Source organism: Gorilla gorilla, chromosome 1, assembly GCF_029281585.2.
Source record: "Gorilla gorilla gorilla isolate KB3781 chromosome 1, NHGRI_mGorGor1-v2.1_pri, whole genome shotgun sequence".
Lineage (NCBI taxonomy): Eukaryota > Metazoa > Chordata > Mammalia > Primates > Hominidae > Gorilla > Gorilla gorilla.
This window is the reverse complement of record NC_073224.2, coordinates 183,053,959-183,079,279: the sequence shown is the minus strand read 5'-3', so window position 1 is coordinate 183,079,279 and position 25,321 is coordinate 183,053,959. Positions and strand designations below refer to the sequence as shown.

Sequence of the window (25,321 nt, the reverse complement as noted above, 5' to 3'; positions counted from 1 at the left end):
TCAGTTTTTCCATGACTAAGGTAGAGATTGTCATAACTACTTCAAAAGTCTGTTGTGAGAATTAACCAAGATAGTCATGAAAAGCACTGTGATACCTTAAATACTGTCCAAGCAGCACTTACTATTATGGATTATAATTTCAGGTGGAGTCAGTAAGTACTAAAGCCATTTTGATCAAGCTCTGTGAAATTAAGAAACATGCCAGTGACATGGTAGCAAGGAGTCCACACTTTGAAGTCAGATACATCTGGGTGGGGCTCTTGGTTCTATTATTTAGTAGCTGTATGACTTTGATTGAGGAGCAACACTTAATTTCTCTGATCCTCAGCTTCTTCAAGATCCAAATAAGAATGATAACAAGGGCTTGTTTGGTTGAAAATAATTCTAAGTGCATGTTGCATGATAAGTGTTCAATAGATATGTATTCCCTTTAGTGAAGGATATGGATATAGCACAGTGGTTGGAAACATGGACCCTGCCACTTACTAACTGTGTAATCATGGGCAGATAATTTAATCATCTTAAGTTTCAATTTCCTCACCTGCAAGCTGGAAATACTGTCATCTGCCTCATAGAGTGGTTGGTTGTGAAGAATAAGTGAACTTATTTTGTACCCACATTCCAATAAGCACTCAATAAATTTCAATTGCTGAAGTAGGTTCTGAGTCAGATTGCCTGATTCAAGTCCTATCTCCACCCTTTATCAGTCGTGTGACCCACAGACAAATTAGTTTACCTCACTGTACCTCAGTTTCCTCTTCTAAATGAGTCAATGAGAGTACATACTTCGTAGGGTTGTTGTAACCTTGAGGTGAAACAATCTTTGTGAGCATGTGGCATAGTGCCTGACACAGAGTAAGAGTTCAAAAATGTTACCTATTATTGCTGTACAGTGTTGGTGTTATTATTACCACATTTTTATTATTCTCAAATTTACAGTTATCAACTCTGGAATGTTAACTGTTCTCTCATCTGTAAAGTGGGGATAAGAGGAAGATCCATCTCCCAGAGTTCTGCAATCACTCAGCTCTGAAACATTGCTCAACTGGGAGGGAAATCATTATCATGATGTCCAGCCTGCAGTGGCTGGTATATTTGCTGTGGACTTGGAGCCTCAGCAATCATGCCTCCTCCTCCACTTGCCCATTTCTTTGATCAAGGTCGTTCATTTCTGTCTCCAGAGCTTCATCCAGTTTTGGAGGGACCACTCTTCCCATTTATCAAGGTCACTTTGAACTCTCATCACTATCTTTCAAAGTGTTAACAACTCTGCTCAAATCAGTGCGTGCTTTCCATCATCCCTGGCCCTGATGGATACCAGATAACAGTGACCCTGGGAAAGACCCTTCCAGCAAGAGTTCAGTACATCCAACCCATTATTGATCATCTTATTCCAGTCAGGGCTTGTGGACCAGCCAGTCTACCATCTAACACACAATGTCTAAAAAGCTACAGGGACAGAATTTAAAACCTTACAAAAGTTAATGCCAATTATAGCTCTACATCCTCTTCCTCCTCCCTCCCTGCCTTCCTGTATTTCATTCAGTCCTCTAGCCTTTCCCTCGACAAACATTTATGAAGTACACATAACATGGGAAACACTGTCTAGACACCAAGACGCTTAATACACTGTCCCTCTCATCAGGGGGCTCATAGAAAGTAAGGGGGTTTCTCTTTGTCATAATCATCTGATTATGGTCAGGGATAATTTACTCTGTGGACAGCCAAATTGGTTACCACCCAAAGTGAACTAGCAATTTATTTTCTTATTCACCATTTCGTTTTAATACAATGTTTTTGTGTATAATAACATCTACTATTTGTAGAGCATAACACATCTGGCATTCAAATTGATCCTCATAATAACTTTATGAGGAATTATATTATTATTTTCCCCAGTTTTATAGAAAGAAAGTTGAAATCCAAAGAGGTTAAGTAAATGGCTCAGTGTGACTCACTTAGTATTGAACCTAGGTCTTCTGATTTAGATTTTGTATATCTTCCAAGTACTCATCCCTTTTTCCATACATTCTGTCATTCATTCTGATACTATATGCGAGAGGCTTAGACTTTAGCAGTGGTGGTAAGTCAGCCAAGATTTACTGAGTATTCACTGTGTGGTAGACATTAGGGTAAACACCTTAAATGCACCATCTCATTTAATTCTCAGGAGAGACTTGTGAAGAGGATACTATTATATAATCTCCAATTCACAAAAGAAGAACTGAGACTCAGTGATTCTCTGTTAAATAGCTTGCCCAAGGTCACATAGCTATTACTTGGTGAAGTCAAACTCAAGAACCTGTAATGTTAAGCAAGGTGCTATAATGTCTCAAGGATGTCTTAACCTAGGATTTTTCAAACTGCAGACCATAACCCATTAGTAGATTGTAAAAGAAATTCAGTGGGTCATGATCAGCATTTAAAAAATAAAATGTAATAGAACACAAAGTATCAAAGTATGTCACACAAAGTGTAGTTAAGTATTTAAACTTTTAAGCCAAGCACAGTGGCTCCTTCTTGTAATCCTAGCATTTTTGGAGGCCAAGGCTGGAGGATCATTTGAGCCCAGGAGTTTGAGACCAGCCTGGGCAACATAGGGAGACCATATCTCTATAAAAATTAAACAAACAAACAAAAAACTAGCCAGGCATGGTACATGCGCCTGTAGTCCCGGCTACTTGGGAGGATGAGGTGGGAGGATCACTTGAGCCTGGGAGGTCGAGGTTGCAGTGAGCCAAGATCACACCATTGCACTGCAGCCTGGATAACAGAGAGAGGCCCTGTCTCAAAAAGAAAAGAAACTTCTTTTAAATGAATGTGTGTAGACTGATTGTGATGTAAAATGTATTTCTTACTTTGAGAGTGGTCAAGAAAGTATTGAAAACACAGTCTTAACTCAGTGTGCTCCACTAACTATAAAAACGTATTTAATTACTTTAAATAAAGGAAAAATCATCAATAGCCCTAAGGGAGGCATTGGGAAGTGTATTAGTCAGGTTCTCCAGACAAACAGAACTAATAGAATACCTGTATCTCTCTCTATTATTTATCTTTATATAAAATGTATACATAATATAGAGATTTATTACAATGAATTGGTTCATGTGATATGGAGTCTGACAAGTCCCAAGATCTGCAGTCGGCAAGCTGGACACCCAGGAGGGCTGATGCTTTCGTTTCAGTCCAAGTCTGAAGGCCCGAGAACCTGGACAGCCAGTGATATATTTCCAGTCTGAAGGCCAGCAGGCTTGAGACCCTGGAAGAGTTGACATTTCCATTCAAGTCCAAGGGCAAGAAATGAAAGCCAATGTTCCAGGTTGAAGAAAGGAAGACTCTTCTCTTATTCAGAGGAGGGTCAGTCTTTTTGTTCTAGTCAGTCCTTTGACTGATTGCATGAGGCCCATGCACATTAGAAAGGGCAGTTTACTTTATTAAGTCTAGCACTTTAAATGTTTATCTCACCCAGAAACACCCAGAATAATGTTTGATCAAATACCTAGGCATTCCATGGCCCAGTCAACTTGACATATAAAATTAACCATCATAGGAAGATAGACATGTGGGAAAGCTGGAAGCAGATGTCAATAACAACTGTGGAGCTAGGTCTGGAAAGTCTCATGTAATCAAGTGGTTCCTAGAGTGCATCTCAGTGGAAATAGAGGAATAAGCATCATTGGGTTCTAACTCTGTGGCAGGTGGCACGCTGAGCCCTTTCATGGACATCATCTCATCCAAGCCTTGTGACAACCCTTCAAGCTCTATTTTATGGCTGTCCTCATTTCACAGATGAGGACCACCAGGCACTGAAAGGCAAGATGACATGTCCAAGGTGACACAGCTGGTCAGAGGCAGGGTGAGGTTTGAAACCAGGTTTCTAATTCCAAGTGCAATGTTTCTTGCAGTAAACCTAGATATTTTATTTCATTTATTTTCCTTTCTAAGAACATCAAACTGTTGTGATAGCTTTGAAAGCAAGTAAATTGGGTTTTAAAAATAATTAAGGGAGTATTATTTTTATATCTATTTCTAAATGTAATGTTGGGTCAGTTTGACCCATTGATTGGGAATTGTAACTGGGAGAATTGTTAATGTTTAAACTGAAAAGCATGAGATTGTTCTGAAACTTAAGTACAGGCACAGAGCCAGGAACAAGCAGAGTGTGCTGGCTGGTGACACTCAAAGAGGTGAACCTCAGAGACTTGCATGTCGGAAGAAGTGTCTAAGCCAGGGATGGCAAGTGGTCTTAAGAGCAAATGCTACCTAGACTGCTGACTTGAAGATTGCAACACAAGATGCGGGCTCAGCCAGAAAGTGCTATCATCGATTAGTGATGTCTGCCAGAGGCTGGGGACTGAGGGCGACAGGGCTCTTGGGCTGTATATTTACTATACAGTTATTAAAATAAGACAAAGGCAGCCCAGATGATTAAGCCATGTGCAGAGAGTGATTGGGGTGGGAAAGACATTTAATCAAAGTCCCTTAAATTACCATCACATTTATATATCATGGCTGGTTGTTTGATTATAACTCCCTTTCAGGAAGATTCTGAGTAGAGCATTTACCCTTGTTGCACAAAGTTGGAAACAGGAAACAATCTCAGGGGAAAAATCGTATTCATAATCTAATCTCCATTCATCCATTCATTCACTCATTCAGTAAATGCTCACTGAGCACCCGTGATTTCTGGGAACACAGGGGTGAGACACACAGAGCCCTTCCCTGGAGAAATGTGCAGTCCGTTGGGTGCCAAGAATAACATAATGTGATAAATGTTTAAATAGAAACAAATACAGTAGAAGCACAAAGGAGGGAGCAACAACTTTTTCTGCCCCTCCCACTTGCTAGACCCTAAAGACATTCAAAACTCATCTTCCAAAATTACTAGGAGTAGAAGTTTGCCTGGAAGAGAAGGGAGTTGCATGGGAATGGTTGGGGCAGCAAGTAGGTAAGGATGAGTAAAAGGAGATGAATGTCCAGATTCACTCAAAGGTTGGACTCGGTTTTGGAAGGGCTTGCTGCTGAGGCCAGGGCATAAATGAGAACAATCTTGGCTGGATTATGCCAGGAATAGTGATGATAACAGTGGCCAGAGTCAGTGTTGACCTCTCAGAAACCACAGAGAGGATGGCAAGCTGCAGGAATCATGCAAGGTGAACACTGAAAGCAAGAGAGCCTCTGTGTCTGGAAAAGAAGGCCAGCATTTCAGTGAGCATGCACAGACCTCCAGCTCATTGTTCACCATTGGGGTGCACTATACTGAGCAATGTACTGGTCCCTGGACTTACCATACTCTTTCTCCTTGATTTGCATATGCTGTTTCTTCTACCTGGAATTTTGCACCTCTCCCTCTGCCCTTCCTTATTCGCCTGGTTTATGCTTATTCATCCTCAGTTCTCTGCTTAGCTCAAATAGGATTCTTCCAGGCAGTCTTTCTGTCTCCTCATTTCTGGGTTGGAAGCCTGTTTTAGGTGCTTCAGTGTACTCAGGACTTAGCTCTGAGTATCACACTATTGCAGCTGCTTGTGTCCAGTGTGCATCCTGTTAATGTTGCATCCCAGAGTCTTGCCCATTGATTGAGCATGGCCCACAGCGGAGACTCAGCGTCTTTCTAGCTGGGGTGGTTCCAAATCTGAGCCCATGTATGCTGGGCAGCCTTCAGAGCTTTCCTAACACTGCAGAGTCAGGGGTGGTATCCTAAAGTTCTGAACTGAATTGGACAATGAGGAGGGTAAGGTGAGCAGGAATCTTATTGTAAAAGATCCTGTGTTCATGGCTAAAGGCTCTGGGACAGCCCAGCAGGTCTTTTTATTTATTTATTTATTTTTGCTCCTGCTAACCAACCAGTCACCCGAAAAGACAGTCACTAGATTCTAACAAGCTCCAGGCTTTATCCCCAGTTACCATGACAACCAGTCTTCACGGTGATGGATGGTATTGATTGACTGACAGAGTCCTAGTTTCTTGGCTCTGTCCTTACTCCCCTTAAGTCATCTGCATATACATGGAACAGAGACTCTCAGCACCATCCTTCTGATTTTGTCTTGATTTTGAATTTCCACCTCTAATATCACTGAGAACAGCTTCATACTTAAAGGAGAAAAGCTGAGATGGTGTCAACATTCTTCCCAGAGCCATCCTTAGCTCTCTTTCCCATAGGCGGTATAATATGGCATATAGAACGTGGTCTTTGGACACAGGCCTTGGTTCAATCCCAGTTCTGTTATTTACTTAGTGTATAACCTGGGCAAGTGACAAGCTATCTAAGTTAAGTTTAAACTATTTCAACCTACTCCTTTCTAAAATGGGACTGATCATTCCTATTGTGGCATGATGTGTGAACACTGAGTGAGCTAACACATGGAATATCTCCACCCAGCACATAATAGTGCCTATGAAGTCACCGGGTGCCCTTGTCCTCCCCACTCGCTCCTGGCCTAACCACTTATACTGCAGAAATGCCCATTAAGAAAACCTGATTTTACAAACTCCTCAGCCTCCCTCTTTTTCTAACTTTTCAGATTCCAAATCAGGAGCCAAAAGCCTCAGTGTAGGCTGCAGCATTTCTGGCAACAGTAGTAATAGCAACACTTGACTGTGATTGCTAGCTCTGAACCAGGCACTGTCCAGAGCACATTACATGGCATGGATTAACTCATTCAACACTCACAACAACCCTGGGAGGTAGACAGTATTAAAATCCCCATCTTACAGATGGGAAAACTGAGGCAAGAGACGTTAAACAATTTGCCCACATAGTCATTGGACAGGGGTGGAATTCCAGCTCAGGTAGTCTCTGTTTCAGAATTTGGCCTTCATCTACGCTGTCTCTTGTCATGGCTGAAATTATGGAGAAGAGTCAGAGCCTCTGAAGAACCCTTATCAAGTAGGAGGAAGACATGGGACTGTAGTCAACATTGCCTCCTTCTTCTGCCTAGCTTCCTTCCTCTGAGCTTCTTTGTAGAATGAGGTAGTCAGGGAATGAGGAGTTGGAAGGCTCCTTTCAGGACTACCATTGGCTACACAACATGCATGATGAATGTTCCTCTGCAGAATAACAGTAGCATGATGAAATGGAGCATCCATTGTGTTTGAGTATGGCATATCTTGCTTCAAGACCTGATTCTTGGGCCTGTTAGTCCTGGGTGACTTTGGCAAGTTACCTAACAATAAAAGCTAGTATTTATTGAAGACCTAATTGTGCCAGACACTTTTTAGGAATTCACTTATAGAAACAATTATCATTCCCGTTTTAAAGATTGGGAGTATGAGGCAGAAAGCCATTAAATGAGTTACTCAAGTCACTACCAGAGAAGGTGAATGGTAGGACTCTGACCCCAGAGGTTACACTCTTAACCACCACAATTCCTGCTTTTTCCAATCTTACTGAGCCTGTAAGATGGGTAAATTCTCCTTGTCCCAGAATATTGTTCAGAGTCTCCAGTGAGATAATGCAGCTGAAAGTGCTTTATAAAATATAGCATGAGATATTAATCTAGCATGAGATATTACAAAACTGTGATTTGCATCTTCAATTAAAGAAAGACCTATGACTCCTAGAACGTTTTAGAGGCATTGTCTATATAGGCTAAAGTCAGCCAATCCCCAAGCCCTCCTGGGGGGCTTGCCACATGCCAGGCTCTGTGCAGAGATTTGCAAACCCAAGAGATGACTTAGAAGCTTGTAGTCTTATAGGAAGAACAGACCAAGAAATTGACAATTACTAGAGTGAGCTAAATACTATGCTGGAGAGAAGCACAGGGATACACTGGAACATAGACATAAGGCCCTTGGGGATTAAGAAAAGGCTGTCTGGAGCTGAGTGGGAGAAGCTCAATGAAAGAGATAAAGGGACTTTCTAGCACCTGCAAAGGCACCGAGGTACTCATTTTATTCTCAGGTGTTTTGGAAGAAGTGTGAGTTTTAAAGGATAAACAGAAACACAAAGGGGACAGGTGAGTTAGCTAACACCTCCCAACTAGCCCAGCCACACACTCCAATCATCTTTTCCAATGTGATGATAGAAAATAGACTATTAGATTCTCTTTCCCATTCTGAGGCTGTCTTTGGGGGCAACCAACATAGCAAAGCAATGTAGCAGATAAATCACAGCCACTTGAATGGTATTTGTTTTTTGCAAAGAGATAAATAATGAACTACACCTGCTGTTTTCCACCTAATGCTTTTAATCTGAGGAATGACAGACTTGCGGTGTTCTGGCACCTTGGAAATCAAGCTGCCTGGTTCTGCCTGAGAGCCACAGACATGCAGAAGCTCCATGGAGGTGCGAGGGTGGCTCTCCCACCTGTGCCACAGCCAAGACCATGTGGGAAACAAGTAGAAGACATGGTGGCCAGACTCATATCCTTTGGGCTCCTAGCCTGTCAAGTAGCCACAGAAACAGCTCACCTTGAGACCAGACTAGACTGGGAAGCAATCCAGCATCCCACTACCTCTGTACTTCCTTAGGGACCTCAACTGATTTGCATCTCTCTCTCTTCCACTCTGGAGTTTAAGTCACATTGGCTTTTCTGAGTAAAATCTTGCTGCTGAGGAAACAAGTCCTCTGCAGGGTCTCCCTCATCTCCCATTATACTCCTAGCTTTGTCTAGCTAATCCCTACTTGTTCTACTTGTCTCTGGCTCCTTCTTCTGACCCCCACAGACGCCTTCCCTGACCCTGCTGCCCTGTGTCAGAGTCCTCCTTGCACACTACAATAATTATCTGTTTCCTTGTCCATTTCCCCACACTTGACTCTCAGCTCATAGAGGTCAAGCACTCTCCTGAGTCGTCTTTATTTCTCAACTAGCTCTAGCACAGTAAAACGTCATTAGGTACTTATCAAAGTTGTCTCAAATGTTCTTAAAGTGTTCTGCTGCGTTCTTAAAGTCTCAGGATCATGGCATTAGAGGTCACCTTAAAAGATCGCTGGTCTTTTCTACCCTTCAAACCCTCCTGTACCCTCACAGGCAAACAGCCAGCCTCAGCTTGGTCTCCTGCAATGGTGAGAGCTCACTGCCTGCTGAAACACCTCATCTCTGCTTGACTTCTGACTGTGATAATGATCGACCTTATGCTAAGCCTAAACTTGCCTTCCTGTAGCTTTTGGCCTTTGGGTCCTAGTTCTTGCCCTTGCAACCACACAAATAAACCTAATTCTTCTTCCTCAAGACAACTCTCTGGAGGGTTTAATCCAGTTCTACTGGTCTCTCTTAAATCTTTTTTCCTTTCTTCAAGTAAGCATCCTTAGTCACCTCTAATATTTTCAAAAGGATGTGGCTTTGAACATCTTCACCCTCATGCTTGTTCTTCTCTGATCATTCCCTATTTTTAAATTTTATTATGGTAAAAATACTTAACATGAAATCTACCCTCTTAGCCAATTTTAACAGTACAATACAGTGTTGTTAACTATAGGGATATGTTGCTCTCAGACCTTATCTTGTATAATTGAGACTTTATGGTCATTGATGAGTAATTCTACCTTTCCTCTTGCCCCCAGCCCCTGGCAACCACCATGATACCCTTTGATTCTATATATCTGACTATTCATATATCTAATATAAGTGGAATCAGGCAGTCTTTATCCTTTTGTGACTGGCTTATTTCATATAGCAGTATATCCTCAAGGTTCAATAGCATTGTCACATATGGCAGGATTTTCTTCTTTTTAAAGGCTGGATAATGTTCATTGAAGAAAATCATATTTTCTTATTTCATTTTTTAAAGCATTTTTGCACACAGCTCTGAGTTTCCCTAATCTATGGAGAGGAGAGTGAGATTACTTCCTCCTTCATTTTACTAATTATAATTTGTACCCTGGTTTCATTACCCTACTGAGCGGGGAGTAATCTAAAACTCTAAGGCCTTTTCTTTTGTTCTCCTGCTAAGCTGTCTATTTCTCACTGTGTTTATTCATTTGGTATTTTGTCTGTAGGGTAGGATGTTAAAGTTTTCCCAATTCAGTCTCATTTTGCTATGCTTGGTGATATGGTTTAGCTGTGTCCCCACCCAAATCTCATCTTGAATTGCAGTTCCCAAAATCCCCACGTGTCTTGCGAGGAATCTGGTGGGAAGTAATTTAATCATGGGGGTGGTTACCCTCATGTTGTTCTCATGATAATGGGTGGGTTCTCATGAGTTCTGCTGGTTTTATAAGGGGGTTTCCCCCTTTGCTTGGCACTTCTTCTTGGTGCCATGGGAAGAAGGATGTGTTTGCTTCCCCTTCTTCCATGATTGTGAGTTTCCTGAGGCTTCCCCAGCCATGCTGCACTGTGAGTCAATTAAACTTCTTTCTTTTATAAAATCACCCAGTCTTGGGTATGTCTTTATTGGCAGCGTGAGAATGGACTAATACACTTGGTCAGTGTATCCACCCAGCCTTTTGAGGCCTTTTTGGATCCTGTTTCTTTAACTGACTTATCCTTGGCTTCTTCTAGTTCTTATTCTGAGTAGATATGATGGAACTGGCTACTAAGTCCATATCCAAGGCAATGACAAAGGTATCAACTGAGACAGGATGCCAGAGTCCTGTGGCAAGCCACCAGAGATACTCTGTAGGACCACCATACTCAACATCTGATCCAAGATCCAATGAAGAGGAATCATTTGGGATACTTGTCTGAAAAACAGATTCCTGATTTCATAGAAATATACAATTAGAATTGATAGAGGTTGGGCCTAGTTACCTATATTTTTCAAAAGCACTCCAGATGATCTCAACGTACAGCCTGGGTTGGGATTGATCAACTCCAGAGCTCACTGAGTTCAAAAGCCCCAAACAAACTGCAGCTTGACCTGGTCCAAAGTTAAGCCTAAGGAGTGCAGCCTGATGGGATGAGGTGGAGCAATGGCAGAGGATTGTCTAGTTCCATGAATATAGTCAGTCTATCCACACTACACACCTATCTGGGCAAGTTCTCTATAATGGCTCCAGACTTTTCTCTGTTCCTTTCACCCCAGACCCCCACCCCCAACTCTTTCTGTTTATCTCTCTGGTTCTGCGTCCTGGCTTCCAATGCCAGTTTCAACTCCTGGATTGTGGTACCAGGTTTGACTTCCTCTGCCCCGACCCCAACTTGTTAGTGTCATTTTCCCACAGGCTCACTGTAGACAGCTCTGATTTTGGCATCTCTTACAGCCTCTGATGAAAGACTCCTTTCTAGCCCTGGTATATTGAAACAAAAAACTCTCGGGATACAGATTGGTCTTCATTTAAGATATGGCCCCCAGCCTGCTAACTTCTCAAGGGCAGGATCTTACCTTTGCAGATTTGCATCATATTCACATTAGTTATATTCTCAAGGTGTCTACATTGCCCAATATGCGATATGCTGGGAATGGTACACAGTAGGTGCTTACTACATTTTCCTCTCAGATGGCAGAATTCTTTTGTCTGAGGCAATAACTGAGATTAGTAAAATACCACAGGCTTCTAAACATGACAGACTTGAGCGTGAATCTCAGCTTCACCATTTTTTAACTGTATGGCCTTAGGCAATATAATTAACCTTCATGAACCTCAGGCATCTCAGCTATAAATGAAAAGTATGAGCTAAGTGTCTAAGAGTGCTTGGGCTCTCAGGTTCTATGATTCTTTGTAAGTCACAGACTCCCCTCGCTGGCTGGGACCCTCTTTGGGGTCTTAGATGGCAAATCTCTGCAGTCAAGTCATGCTTCTCAAGTCAGACTGGAATTCTCTTCTCCCAGCATCACGTGGCAGGCTGTTGCCAGATCTTTCATGAGCATAATCACACCACAGGCATCCTCCAGCCCCCATTAATCAGCCTGTCCTGTCGCTTTAATTCAGCAGCACTCCACCATCCACCTAAGTAATCACTCTGGCTTCTGCCCGTGAATTCTTTTCATCCACTTTTGTTTATCACTGTTGAAGCATTTTTTAATCAAAACAATTAAATATGCTAAATCTTCCCCCAATTAGTAATGCATTAAAAATTAAAAGTGTTTGAGTGGAAATGGCAGAAGAAGCCCTTTGCTCAGTGCTAAGTGCCGGTGCTCAGAGCATCACTTTCCCCAAGCACTTTCAGCTCAGGAGTGACTCAGAAACTGATATCCAAAGAGTCACAGAGGGCTGCAGCTGAAAGGGGTCTTGGAGATGACAACCTCTTCTTTCCATAAATGGGAAATGGAGGCCCAGTGGGATCATGGGCCTTTCCTAGGATCATGGGCCTTTCCTAGGATCATACAGGGTGTTAGTGACTGGAATTTGAATTTAGGACTTATGACTTCTAAGTTTCCTTCCATCAGAAACCCTTACCAAAAGACTCAGGGCATTCATTTATTTACTCATTTTTTTCATTCATCAATCATTTATTCTGAAAGTACTTACTGAACACGGCACACACCACATTGCTACGCTAACAAGACAATGGTGAATTAGACGCAAGTCCTTGACGTCATAGAGTTTGCTGTTTAATGGGGACACAGGCAAATAAACTTTGATGCTCAATACTCCCTCGAAAATAGTGAATCTAATCTTTAGCTCAACTGAATGACAGGTCTAAATTATTTTTCCTTTATGGTTGATAGAATAACAGTATGACTGGAAATAATTATTTTGTATAGTTGTAGTTTAAAGGAATCATGTCTCAAAATACAAACTCCCATTTACAACTTCCAGAAGACTCTTTTAGCTACCGAAAAGGTTGAACTCTGTAGCATGGGCAATATTCCTCCAGTCTATTTATCTAGTTTTATCTTGCCAGGCATACCTAGGGTTGGAAACCCAGCTCTGTTTTTTTACATAGCAATGTGGCTTTACTGCTTTGAGAATTATTTTCCTCATCTACAAAATGCAGGTTCCTCAGTGGATCCTCAGATGTAGACAAATACAGAGATGGCTAACGTGGGCCTGACAGTCTTTATGGAGTCTGAAGGGCAGGTAAACTTTCCATGGTAATCCATCCATCTTCTAGCAAGACTTTGGCCTCTCTGGGGCGCAAAGAGGACCTGGACAAAAAGAATTGTGATGAAGATGATCATTCAGGCACAGAGAACATCGGTAGCTCTGAAAAAAGAGGGAATTATTCAGATCTAAAAATAGTTCATGGAGTAAATGACATTTGAATGGAAGCTTGAGTAGCCTTTGGAAAGATGATGGAAAGGGAGGAGGAGGGGCATTTAGAGTAGGGACAAATATGTGCAAAAGTTCAGGATAATGGTGCCCATCATGGGCCGGGCACTGAGGTAGGCATGGGGGCAAATGCAGAAGGATGAGACAGAATTATTGCCTCAAGGTGTCTCAATAAAGAATGGTCAAAGGAAAGAGTGCTAGCATTTTTTACCAACTAGTATGTGCAACACATATCTCTTCTCATTTCAAGAATTATTTTGGTTGGAACCATGCAGAAGAGAAAACTGAAATTGGATTGAAGAACCAGGCTTTCAACCCAGGCCTTTTGGACTCCAAAGCTGAAGCTAGCTTTTACTACTCTGACATAGTTGTACCATATCAAGTGTCTTTTAATAACTCAGCATTTTGTGTTTCTCTGTCTCCCTGTTGCAGGTATTACCAGCAGAGATATCACGGCATGTTTTGGAGGCTCCTTGGGCATTCAATATGAAGACAAAATAAATGTTGGTGGAGGTTTATCAGGAGACCATTGTAAAAAATTTGGAGGTGGCAAAACTGGCAAGTGTTTAGTAATAGATCTCCCAAAAAGAGAAGCCAGGCTTTCCTTTGGACACACACTGGGACATGGAAGCTATTTTTTTTCCCAGTTGATTTCATTTTAGTCAATGATCAGACTGCATAGATGCTAAATACCCCACAACAATGACCTGTAGTGGCTTTATTTTGAATCTACCATGGGCTTAAAATCACCTTAGAAATACTTACCTTTATACGGGGCACCCTCCTAGATTTCAAGGGTTAGACAAAGATCCAAGTAAGAACTAGAATGAAAGGAATCTGGAAAATGGGCTGTTTGAATGAAGACCCATCATATTACAGTTCAGAGGGAGGAAATAAGGCTGTTGAGAGAGAATATGGTACCGAGTCCAAGCTCAAAGAATAATTATTAGAGAGGGATTGTACAGGAATATTTTATGGCATTTCCTGAACAAGTCAGTTGGGGTGTTCATGTGTTCATTTACTCATCCATTCATCAAACAGGTATTGAGTTTTTTTCCCCAAGTGGGAGACACAGAGGATACAGGGATGATGAAGATGTTTATAATGCAGTGGGTGGAATAGATATTAATCAGGTTCAAGCTATTGCTATTGCATTAGGTTACCTGTACCTCAGGGCCTTAAGTCAAATTGCTTCTTCTCTCTTTCTATCCTCTCTTCATTTACCTGGCAAATATTCACTAACCTTTGTAGACAACTCACCTTTCTTTCTGACTGCCTCCCACACCTCCTACTGTATAGCTAACTAGTTTCTTTCTCTGTGCCTCCATTGAGTCCTATAGTAACATCTGTTGTACCTATAGCACCTATAATATTTGATTGAACCTATTCGGCATATAGCAGGCACTGAGTAAATATTTGACATAAGAATGAATAAGTGAATGAATGAATAAATGAATGACCACCCATTTCCTGTCCCCCTTATCCTCCATGTGGGCTGGGCTGTCCTCTCAGTATTTCTCCACTCCAGAGGATGGGTCTATTTCTGAGTCTTGGTCCTTCCCTTCTGCCTTGTCCTGCTAGCTAACCAAGAAGAGTAGAAGAATGGTAAACATCTAAGGAAAACATGTAAACTTTCTTCCAAATCTCATTAGTGGGGTTTGTCAACCAGTCCTTGGGCTTTTTGGGAAATGAGTTAATGAAGTTTATCCTCTTGAGGCAGAAAGGGCCAGGAAGGCCATGGCTGTGGAAGACATTATTTCTCGGGTGCGAGGTGGCAGTTCTGACCGGAGCGGTGGCTTGGCACAGAACAGGAGCACCATTACATACCGTTCCTGGGGGAGGTCATTAAAGTATAATCCTGTTGTTATCGATTTTGAGGTAAGTCTTTTCGCAGTTGAAGAAACTCTACGTCCATGAGGAATGAAAGTGAAGCAGACCAGATCATTTCATATTTCTTATTATGAGCCCATCAAAGAACAAGATTAAATGTAATGGCACACTGAACTAGTGGCCTTGCTTGTGCCTGACTCCAGGGAGTGCATGACTTCAGACCCAGGCCACGGGACAGCTGGGATCAGAAACTGATGATCTGGTCAGTGCCTAGTTTTACACTGCTCATCCCAGAAGTTGCTCAGCATTAGGTCACATTAGGCAAATCATGATTTTTATTTATACATAAAAGACTGCAAAAATCACATGGGCTAAATTAGGGGGTAGCAAACTTTTTCTGTAAAAGGTCAGATAGTAAATATTTCAGGCTTTGTGGGACACATACAATCTATAATACACAAAGTAGTAGTATTAGTTCTTCTTCTCTCTCTTCTTCATCAAATCTCTTTAAAAATATAAAAGTCATTCCTGGTTCAAAGGCCATACAAAAATAAGCTGTGGGTTGGACTTGGACCCAGGCTGCAATTTGCTACCATGCTCCAAAGTTATCTCATCTCTCCATTAGAGGAACCTCTGTCATAGATACTATTCCCTCCCATTAAAAAGATTAGGAAACAGGCTCTGAAAAATCAAGTGAAAATATTTGAAGTCATATAGCTCAGAGGTGGCAATGCTTGGATTTCAGACCTTTGGACTTCGTATCCAGTTCTCACTTCTCTCTATCCTAGCACCTCCGTTAAAGCAGTGGCTCTCAGCTATTAGGGGCAGTTTTCCTCCACAGAGGAAATATGGCAATGTCTGGAGATGTTTTTGATATTTTTGTCACCACACACGGTGGGGCAAGGAGGTGTTACTGGCATGCAGGAGGCAGAGGCCTGGGATGCTGCTAAACATCCTTCCATGCACAGAACAGACCCCACAGCAAAGAAATATCTGGCCTCAAGTGTCAATACTGCCAAAATTGAGAAACCCTGCCTTAAATGCTTAACTTCACAAAGTGTGAAAAACTCTATTTTAACCACAAAGGAAGTGATTGTTCTAGCAGTTGCCAAACTATTTCTGTCAATATGTGGTGTAGTCCATTTAAGAGACTGCATTTCAGACTTTGAAGCAAAAGATCATCATTTTCTCATCCATTTTCTCCCCACCCTTGCCTATTTTTCTACATATATTTAAAATCCCAGATATGGATATAGTCCTCCTCTTAAAACATATGCCTACAGTTAAACCTAGAAGTCTATTCTAACACTGTGGTTTCTGTGAAGAAACAGGTCAGATGGATCAACCTTGATTTCATTTCTTCTTCAATAAGTAAGACCATTTTCATGCAACTGTAATTCACATAAGGTTTGAAAATTGATATCATCAAGCTATTAGTGATTTGAGCAAAAACTGTAAAATTGATATCAGGAGTAATACATAAACTTTCATAGGCAAGAGGTGAACTTGGTGTTTGCCTTGAGAAAAACTTCCCTGGGAAGACTCAGGGTCATCATTTGGAGAAGACCACTACAGTCTTTTGGGAAAGAGCCCAGGCTTTGGCAGGATTGGGTGAGAGGGAGGAGAAAGACATAATTTAGGTCATAGCTCAGCCGCTTTTTTAATGTGTGACCTTTGACAAGTTACTTCCCTCACTGAGCCTCAGTTTCCTGCTCTATCACATAGAGATATTTCACAAGACTCAGGAGATCGGAAGTTACTTGGTAAATGTCAGTTGAAGAAACAGGTTCAGCACAATATCTCAAAATTGGCAAATGATAGAGTCCAACTCGAGTCATGTTTGACTGACACTAACATCCTCAGTCTCTTCACAACTCATGTTGCCCCCTGAGAAGTTCGGACTCAATGCATTAAGCCACGGGCAGGCTTTATAGCAGGGAAGTAACACAGCTAGCACTGTGTTTTAAAAAGAGAATGCTCACAAGGAAATAAAGGGTGATTTGAAGAAGAGAGAGGTTACAGACAAGGGGACCAGGTAGGGGTTATTTGGAGCCTGATGTTCAGAGTGGAAACAGCATGTTATTCACTTGCATATCCCCCAGAGTTCAGCAGTGCTTATTTATAGCAAGTACTTAGAGTTTGTGAATGTAGGAGTCCTGTTATGTTACGTTTGTGTTATGTTATTTTGTTATGTTGTGTTGTGTGATATATTATTATGTATTATCTTGTGTTGCTATATTGTATCATTTGACCTCTGAGTCTTTTTTCTCATCTGCACAACGGGAACAAGATCATTGCCAATACCTTTTCAAGCTCTAACGTCCCAAGATCCCTTTTCTCCACCTCTCTCCCCTCTTTCAACTCCACCAGTCCACCCTATGGAGGGCTTCCTCTCTTCCTGTGGTTCCTGGGAGGGAGAGATCTGAGGTGGGGAACTGGATGCAGAGCCCCACTGGAAAGTCAAAGAGAAATTGCTCAATGGTCCTGGCTTTCCCTGGAACTAAGAGTCATCTTTGAGAAGGCCAACAGGGCAGCCTATTCTACGCTGACTTCCTAACAATGGGACTGAATTCTCTGAACTTCCAGTAAGTGGTTTTCTCCCCTTGGCTGGGGACCCTACCAGTCCTGATATTACCTGCCTGCTGACCTCAACCGCAACCCCTGACCACAGGCCAAAGTCTGTTTGCCACAGGTCTTTCTGTACACATTTCCAGGAACTCAGTCAAAGCTATTGCCAGTGCCCTCAGTTGACTTCTGTTTCCAGGGAAGTGCGACTACCGTAATGTGGCTCAGTCCAACTGCTGACTTGCTCTGGCACAGTCCTACTGCTGACTTGCTCTGTGACCTTGGCAAATCACTTCCCCTTTGGGGGCCTCAGATTCCTCTCCTTAAAATGAGAGATCTGGAGAAGTACCTTCCTTTTATGAATGTTTTAACATGTATAACATTATACATGTTAATGTATAATGTAAATGTATAATGTAAAGCATGCTGAAGATAACCACATGTGCATGCAATTTGAAAAACATGGGGTTTTTTTTTTTACTATTATCACATACAACTAACAAAAGTGGTGCTTTATTTTTTGTCATTCTTCCCTTGTACAGTAGTATCTCACATTCAGTACTTCTTTAGATCCTCATAAGAAATCTGGGAATTAAGTATTATTCCCTTTTTCTAGATAATGAGGATCAGACTTAGACAGGGGCAGTTAGGCCACATAGCTAGAAAGTGAGTCACATTTACTTAGTTTTTACCATGTGACAGGTCTTTCCCCTATATCATCTCCCTTAATCCTCACAATAATCCTGGAGGGTGCGATGACTGTTCTCCCTTTACAGATGAGGAAGGAGGCTCCATGTGTCATGTGCCAAAGATCACACAGTTGGAAGCAGGGTAGCTGGGGTTTGAAGCCAGGTTTTCTGGCTCCAGATTCAATGCTCCTTGTGCTTCACCTACTACTTCTCAGTCGAGGCAATTGTTTCCCCCAAGGAATATTTGGCAATGTCAGGAGACAGTTTTGGTTTTCACAACTGGAAGGGGGCTGCTGGCATGTAGTGGGTAGAGGCCAGAGACTCTGCTAAACAGCCTACAATACAAGGACAGCCCACTCCTGCCAATAAAGAATTATCCAACTTGATACGCAATAGTGCTGAAGTTGAGAAACCCTGAACTACGGTTATGCCTGGAATGGGTTGCATCAGTTGTAAATAACTCCCACCCAGCCACATGTAGCTGCCACAGTTACACCATCAGGGAAATTGCTCAGCAATGACAACAACACTACCTGTCAAGGATTTTATTAATTCCTGCATTGAAGGCTGACATTTAAAACACACACTTTTCCTGCTTCCTAAACGTGGTGGAGAGGGCAGATGAGTTGGCACAAATAACCTCTAAGCTCACTTGGGATTGGGAGTGCACAGGTTTCAGAGTTAAGTAGGTGATTCTTGTGAGGAATGCACACATTGCTCCAGGATCATTGTGAGGATTAAGGGAGATGATACAGGGGAAAGGCCTGTCATATGCTAAAAGCTAAGTAAATGTGTCTCACGTCCTAGCTGTGTGGCCTGGGACTTTTAACTGCCCCTCTCTAAACCTGATCTTCATTATTATTTCTTAATAATTGTGTGCTTCTGAGCCAGTCACTTAAACACTGAGCCTCCCTTTCTTCTGCTAGGAGCTGAGGAGTTTAATACCTATGTCACAGAATGGCTGTGAGGATCCAAGGTGATGGGATAAATTGGGTGTCTGTGTCTGTGCCTGGCATGTATCAGGCCTTCCAGAAGCTTGGTGGCCGGTTCTTGGGCTCTGGGAAGGTAGATAGAGCCCAGGGAGGGGCCCTGTGTTCTTTCTGTGCCCACAGATGCAGCCTATCCACGAGGTGCTGCGGCACACAAGCCTGGGGCCTCTGGAGGCCAAGCGCCAGAACCTGCGCCGCGCCTTGGACCAGTATCTGATGGAATTCAATGCCTGCCGATGTGGGCCCTGCTTCAACAATGGGGTGCCCATCCTCGAGGGCACCAGCTGCAGGTGCCAGTGCCGCCTGGGTAGCTCGGGTGCCGCCTGTGAGCAAACACAGACAGAAGGTAAGGTCCGTGCATCCCCACCCAGTTCCAGCCTGGCCCAACTCAAAGGGGCCAGTGCAAAAAGGACTTTTGGGGTTCCCAGCCCCTCCTTTTGGAGCTCTCCTAGCCACTACCCAGGAGCCACCCTTGAGAGTTCTGTTACTCACCCATCACATTTAGTGGTTGTTGTGCTTTGTCCTTGCCATCAAGACCTTTTCTCAGACGAGAACTGTTTTTCGCCAAGATGTGTATGGACAACAGGATTCATTTCTGGAGGAATAAACTAGTTTCCTAGGGCTACCATAACAAATCATCACAAATTAGGTGGCTTATAACAACAGAAGTGTATTGTTTCAGACTTCTGGAAGCTAGAAGTCCAAAGTCAGGCGTGTTGCCTAGGTTGGTTCCTGCCAGAGAATGAGGGAGTGTGTGGTCCATGTCCCTCTCCTATCTTTTGATGGTTGTCGGCAATCCTTGGCATTTCTTGGCTTATAGATGCATCGCTCCAGTCTCTGCCTCTGTCTTCGTGTGGCATTCTTCCCTCTGTAACTCTGTTTCTCTTCTTATAAGAACCACCAGTCATTGGGTTTCAGACCACCCTAATCCAGCATGACCTCATTTTAATGTGATTTCATCTGCAAAGATCCTATTTCCAAATAAGGTCATGTTCACAGGTAACAAGGGTTTGCCTTGAACATATCTTTTGAGGAAACACAAACTCACTGAAAGAGATAGGTAGTTGTCATTATAGTGTAAGAAGTTATGACTAAAAACAAGGTTTGGGCAAGGAAGGCTTAAATGCAGATAACTGCAACATGAACCAACTGGTACCAGGGAAGAAAGTTATCAAACAAGCACTAAAAGTCCATTGCTTAAAAATGAAGCAGTCTGGGGACTTGGATGTGAATCCCAGATACTTTACTAAGTCACTGTGAGACACTAATTGTTCACATCTTTCTGGGGATTAGCTTTCTCATCTACGTTCCCTTTTAGCCCCAAGAGTATGCATATTCCAATTCCTAAGCTCCCACTTTTTCAGGCATATGAAACTGTTTGTATGGTATATAAAATGATGGCAAAATGTATGGACTACCTAATCAATGTATACATTAACCTAAATTGGCTATTGCAATAAAGAAAACACAAAGGGAAAAACAAAGAAGTCTGGATGGGAAATCCAAGGTGTTACAATTGACTCCAGAAAACAAAGGGTTGAAGCACAGGGTGGAGGGGGCTGAAGCCATGTGGCTCAATGGCCATGTGAAAGAAACAGGCCAACCATTAGTCCCAGTTCACTCAGTGGGAGCCTGATACAGACAGCCCCACAGTGAAAGATGGGTTAACAAAAGTCAAGAGCCCAGGATAAGATTCTTCTCTGGCATACCAAGATCTTTGTTCTTGGTGCCACACTTCACCAGATACTGACAAAGCAAAGCAGGCAATCCAGAGAAGTGGGAAGGCTCAAACCTATGTATTAAGAAGATCTGGAAAGATTGGGAATTTTTGGCATGAAGAAGAAAGACTCAGAAAGGACTAGTCCCACATAAACTGCCATGTGGGAGGACATGGAACTTGTATTCTATGGCCACTGAGATTAGGTTGTAGGACTAAAGGAGAGAAGCTATAGCAAAGGGATTAGGGCTTAATGAGGGAGGACTTTCTTCTGCATGTACTGCAGCAAGAGTGAGGGAGGGGGATAGATGACCACTTTTCAGGGAGTTGGAAGAGATTCATTCTTCCAAGGGATGGTTGGGCAAGACAACCTCAAGGTCCTTCCTACCCCCAGAATCTCTGAGTCTCTGACCTAAACAAGAGATAGCAACATGGTGAGCAGTTGTTAGTCTGAAGCTTAAAATCTTTAAATGCAAAATTGAATTTAAATATTTTAAGCTTCAAACTACAAATACCGATTTCTTTAGGATTCAAGGGGATCTTCATGCAGTAGACCTGGTTTTAAAATCAGATGATGTTGAGTTACTATTTCCTCATTGGGAGAGTAGTTCTAAGTAGGAGGCAGGATAGCATAGCTCAGGTACCAAACCAATCTTTAGTTTTTTGTTTTTGTTTTTGTTTTTGTTTTGAGATGAAGTCTTACTCTGTCACCCAGGCTGGAGTGGAATGGCATGATCTCGGCTCATTGCAACCTCCTCCTCCCGGGTTCAAGCGATTCTCCCACCTCAGCCCACCCTGCCCCCACCCTGAGTAGCTGGGACTACAGGCATGCACCACCATGCCTGGCTAATTTTTGTATTTTTACTGGAGATGGGTTTTTGCCATGTTGGCCAGGCTGGTCTCGAACTCCTAGTCTCAAGTGATCTGCCCGCCTCAGCCTCCCAAGGTCCTGGGATTACAGGCATGAGCCACCACATTCAGCCCAGGTCTTTAATTTCTAAGCTGCCAATTTCCATCTGGGCATACCCTGTAAAATGAGATTATATTGGAATCTTCCTTAAAGGTTGTGTTGAGGATTAAACTAGTTAACACTTGTGGTAGGCTCTATTTTAATAAGCAAAAGAAGAGACAGCTTCATGTGGGATGTTTCATTGGTAGAGAATTGTTCTGGGTTGTTACTTGTTCAAATTCCTCCTTTGCTGGCAAAAGGGGATAGAATCTGGGTTCCAGTGAGCTGCCTGTGTCCTGTGGGAGGTATGCTGAAAGAGGTAAGCCAAGAGGGTGAGTGAAAGCCAAAGACCTTATGAAGGAGCATGCAGAGAATACAAACCAAGGAGACCAACTCCCAGGGCCAGTTCCATCTTCCATGGAACTGCAGATTCCAGCTTCCTTGTGTGAATTGGAAAAAAGGCACTGCTTGGTAGGTGGGTGAATTGGGAGAGAAAAAGAAAACTACTCTGGATTGATACAGCCGAGCTCAAGGGCCCAGGGCTTTCCTGACTTCCCAAGCAGGGTATGGACTGGGTTGTAGCCACCATTTTCCCATTGGCCAGGCAGCATTCCCAAGGGGACCAAAGATCAATGAACAGAAAAAATAACTAAGCCTTATTAGTAACAGCCGTTATAGCTGCATGTATATGAACTCATTTATTTTCCCAAGAACCTTATGACATAAATGCTATTATGAGTCCCAATTTACAGATGAGGAAAACAGGGCAGAAGGAAGGTTGGATAATTTGCTCAAGGTCACCTAGCTGGGGAATGAAAGAGACAGGATTTGGACCTGGGACCCAATCTCTTAAGCATTATACCCTACTGAGTCACATCCTAAGAGTGAGGAAATTTGGGGAATGAGAGCAGAGGGTCTGAGACAACTTCAGTAAGTATCATTTTGGGGAGTGGAAAGTGGGGTATGTACCAGTTCATGGTTATCAATCTGGCCTGGTTTAAAGGAACAGATGTGAGCCTTGCCAGAGTAATTTAATTATAGCACTCCAAGGGCCCTCAGAACCAGTGACTTGCTAGGATCCCTGTCCACACAGCACAGAGACAGGAAGAAGGGGGAGTGTGGGCTACCCAGATGTGCCTCTCCATGGTCCAGTGCCAGTCTCAGTGGCAGGCAGGCTGAGACACCTGCACACATGGTGGGTATCAGAGAAGGTGTGGGCATTATGTAATGATCTGCAGGGAGGGAGGAGACAGAGGGCTGCTCCCAAGGTCCCATTCCTCCTGCATTCAGTTGCAGGCAGTGCAGTTAGTTCATTGCAGGCAGCTCATGGCGCTCCATCAACCTGGTTCCAAGCAAGGTGTGGACATCAGGTTGCCTTGGGGCTGTCATACTGAACTTTCAGCCTGATGGAGACTGGGCTGGCAAGGAAGTCTGAGGCAGGGCAGTCAAATTCCATGGAGGCCCATTACAGTCCCTGGGAATTTTCCCAGTAAACTTTTGCCTATGGAGACTGAGGCACAGAGGTGGGAGAAAGAGACAGAGAGCCTTGCTGTGGCTGCCCCATCAGGGAGTGTAATTACAGAGCTGGAAGGAACTTGGAGATAATCCAATCCAATGACAGTCACACTGTGATCTGAGGAGCCCTGGGGTCTCAGAGCTGCCCCAGCAGAGGAGGGCGAGCCTGACAGACATCCAGCTTCAAATAGAGCAGCTCCACTTTCATCTGACTTAGAGGTTGGGGGTCCATGTAAGATTTCATTTAGGAAAAATGAAATTGTGATGAAAAAAATAAACATTGAAAAAAACCACTGGATTAGTCCATCCTTCTCATATGATAGCATCCAAAACTCAGGCAGAGCCCCAGGCTAGGTAATTCTCTGAGCTAGATTTCCAGATAGTCCATGGTCAGTGCATGTGTTCAGATGCTCTGTGCAGAGAGCCTGTCACCCTCTGCGGCTCCATTGCCAGAATCTGAGGGGGTTTGATTTGCAGATCCTCATACAAAAGCTTAGCAATCCTCTCCAGGGAGGTGTCTGGCCAAACCTTTTCTCTGACTCCCCAGGAGGGTGGTGCTCCCCTCTCTTCACACCCTCCAGTGACTCTGTGTCATTCTTCCAAGGGAGCACACCTCCTGCCTCCCTCTGCTATCCATCTTCCATGGAACTGCGGATTCCAATTTAATGAGATGGGCTCCCAGTGGCCTCTTCTCACTCCATCCAGAGTTTCAAATTAAGTGCAAAGCAGTGAGCACAGAGGTCTTGGTTGGCTGCCTGAAGGCATTTCCCCAAGGGGGATTGCAGACCACTCTCAGGCAACAGGATGGCCTTCCCTCCTCAGTAGCAGCTCTGCAACTCCCTGGACAGAGCCCCCAGGGGCAATTAAAAGCCTGACTGCCATGGTCTCTGCAGTGAAACTGCCCTTGCTACATCTGGACTAACAAAGGAGCAAAGACCCTATGTACCTTATCTGTACGTACAACTCCAACAAGCTGCAGTCGACCAGAGGAGGGGAGGCCAGTCCCTCTCCCAAGGGTCCCACACACCCCTCCCTGTTCGTCACCAGACAGGCCCTTCCTTCTTAGCCATATGCTAACCTCCTCCTCCCCGGGAAATTTCCTCTGCAGGAGCCAAAGCAGATGGGAGCTGGAGTTGCTGGAGCTCCTGGTCTGTGTGCAGAGCAGGCATCCAGGAAAGGAGAAGAGAGTGTGACAATCCGGCACCTCAGAATGGAGGGGCCTCGTGTCCAGGGCGGAAAGTACAGACGCAAGCTTGCTGAGGGCCTCTGGACACAGGCTGGACCAGATGCTGTGGATGTCGACCCCTGCACTGACTATTGGATAAAGACTTCTTTCAACTAAGAGAAGATGCAAATCAGCACACTTTTTTCTTTGTTCTGCCAGCTTCCAGGCCTAAGACTAGGTTTTGCTATCTACAGCCAACTATTCTATTACTTACAAAACTCAATCATTTCATTCAGCAACTGGAAGTTGACTGTTAACTAGAAGCTCTGTCCTACTTACAGCACTTTGGATCATCAAAAAAATATAGTAAAATAGAAAACTGAGAAAACTCAATCCATGACCAGGGAGAACTTACGGGATGTTAGAGACAAAACAAGCAGACACCTGAAACAATCAACGCCCAATAAAACAAAGCAGGATGAAAATTCTCTTAGTTCTTTGATAACAATTTGTTCATCATAGAAACATTATTAATTGATAGGGTAAGCAGACACTCTGAAATAATGAGAAAAATACTAAAAATTGACTTGAGTTATTTCAATTTGCCTTCATTTGAACTCATTTATTAATTCAATTAATCTCTCTAGTTCCTTTAAGTTCTTACCACAAATGTGACGTTTCTCCTGATTATTTTCTCACGGAACACTTCTTTTCCTACACTGCAATTTTCACAACTAGTAATTTTATTATCTTAGTCTATTTGGGCTGCTATAACAAAAAGCCATAAACTAGGTGGCTTATCAACAACA

General features: G+C 43.1%; 1 protein-coding gene across 1 annotated transcript in view; it reads left to right on the top strand.

Moving 5' to 3' along the window:
• C8A (complement C8 alpha chain) overlaps window positions 1-25,000 on the top strand; it is a 64,074-nt gene extending 39,074 nt beyond the window's left edge. The window contains exons 8-11 of the mRNA XM_004025868.4: window positions 13,526-13,651; window positions 14,814-14,971; window positions 19,290-19,512; window positions 24,456-25,000. Of these exons, the coding sequence (XP_004025917.4) occupies window positions 13,526-13,651; window positions 14,814-14,971; window positions 19,290-19,512; window positions 24,456-24,607 (659 nt within the window). The 3' untranslated portion in view covers window positions 24,608-25,000. The remainder of the gene's footprint in view (window positions 1-13,525; window positions 13,652-14,813; window positions 14,972-19,289; window positions 19,513-24,455) is intronic.
• The last annotated feature ends 321 nt before the right edge of the window (window positions 25,001-25,321 follow it).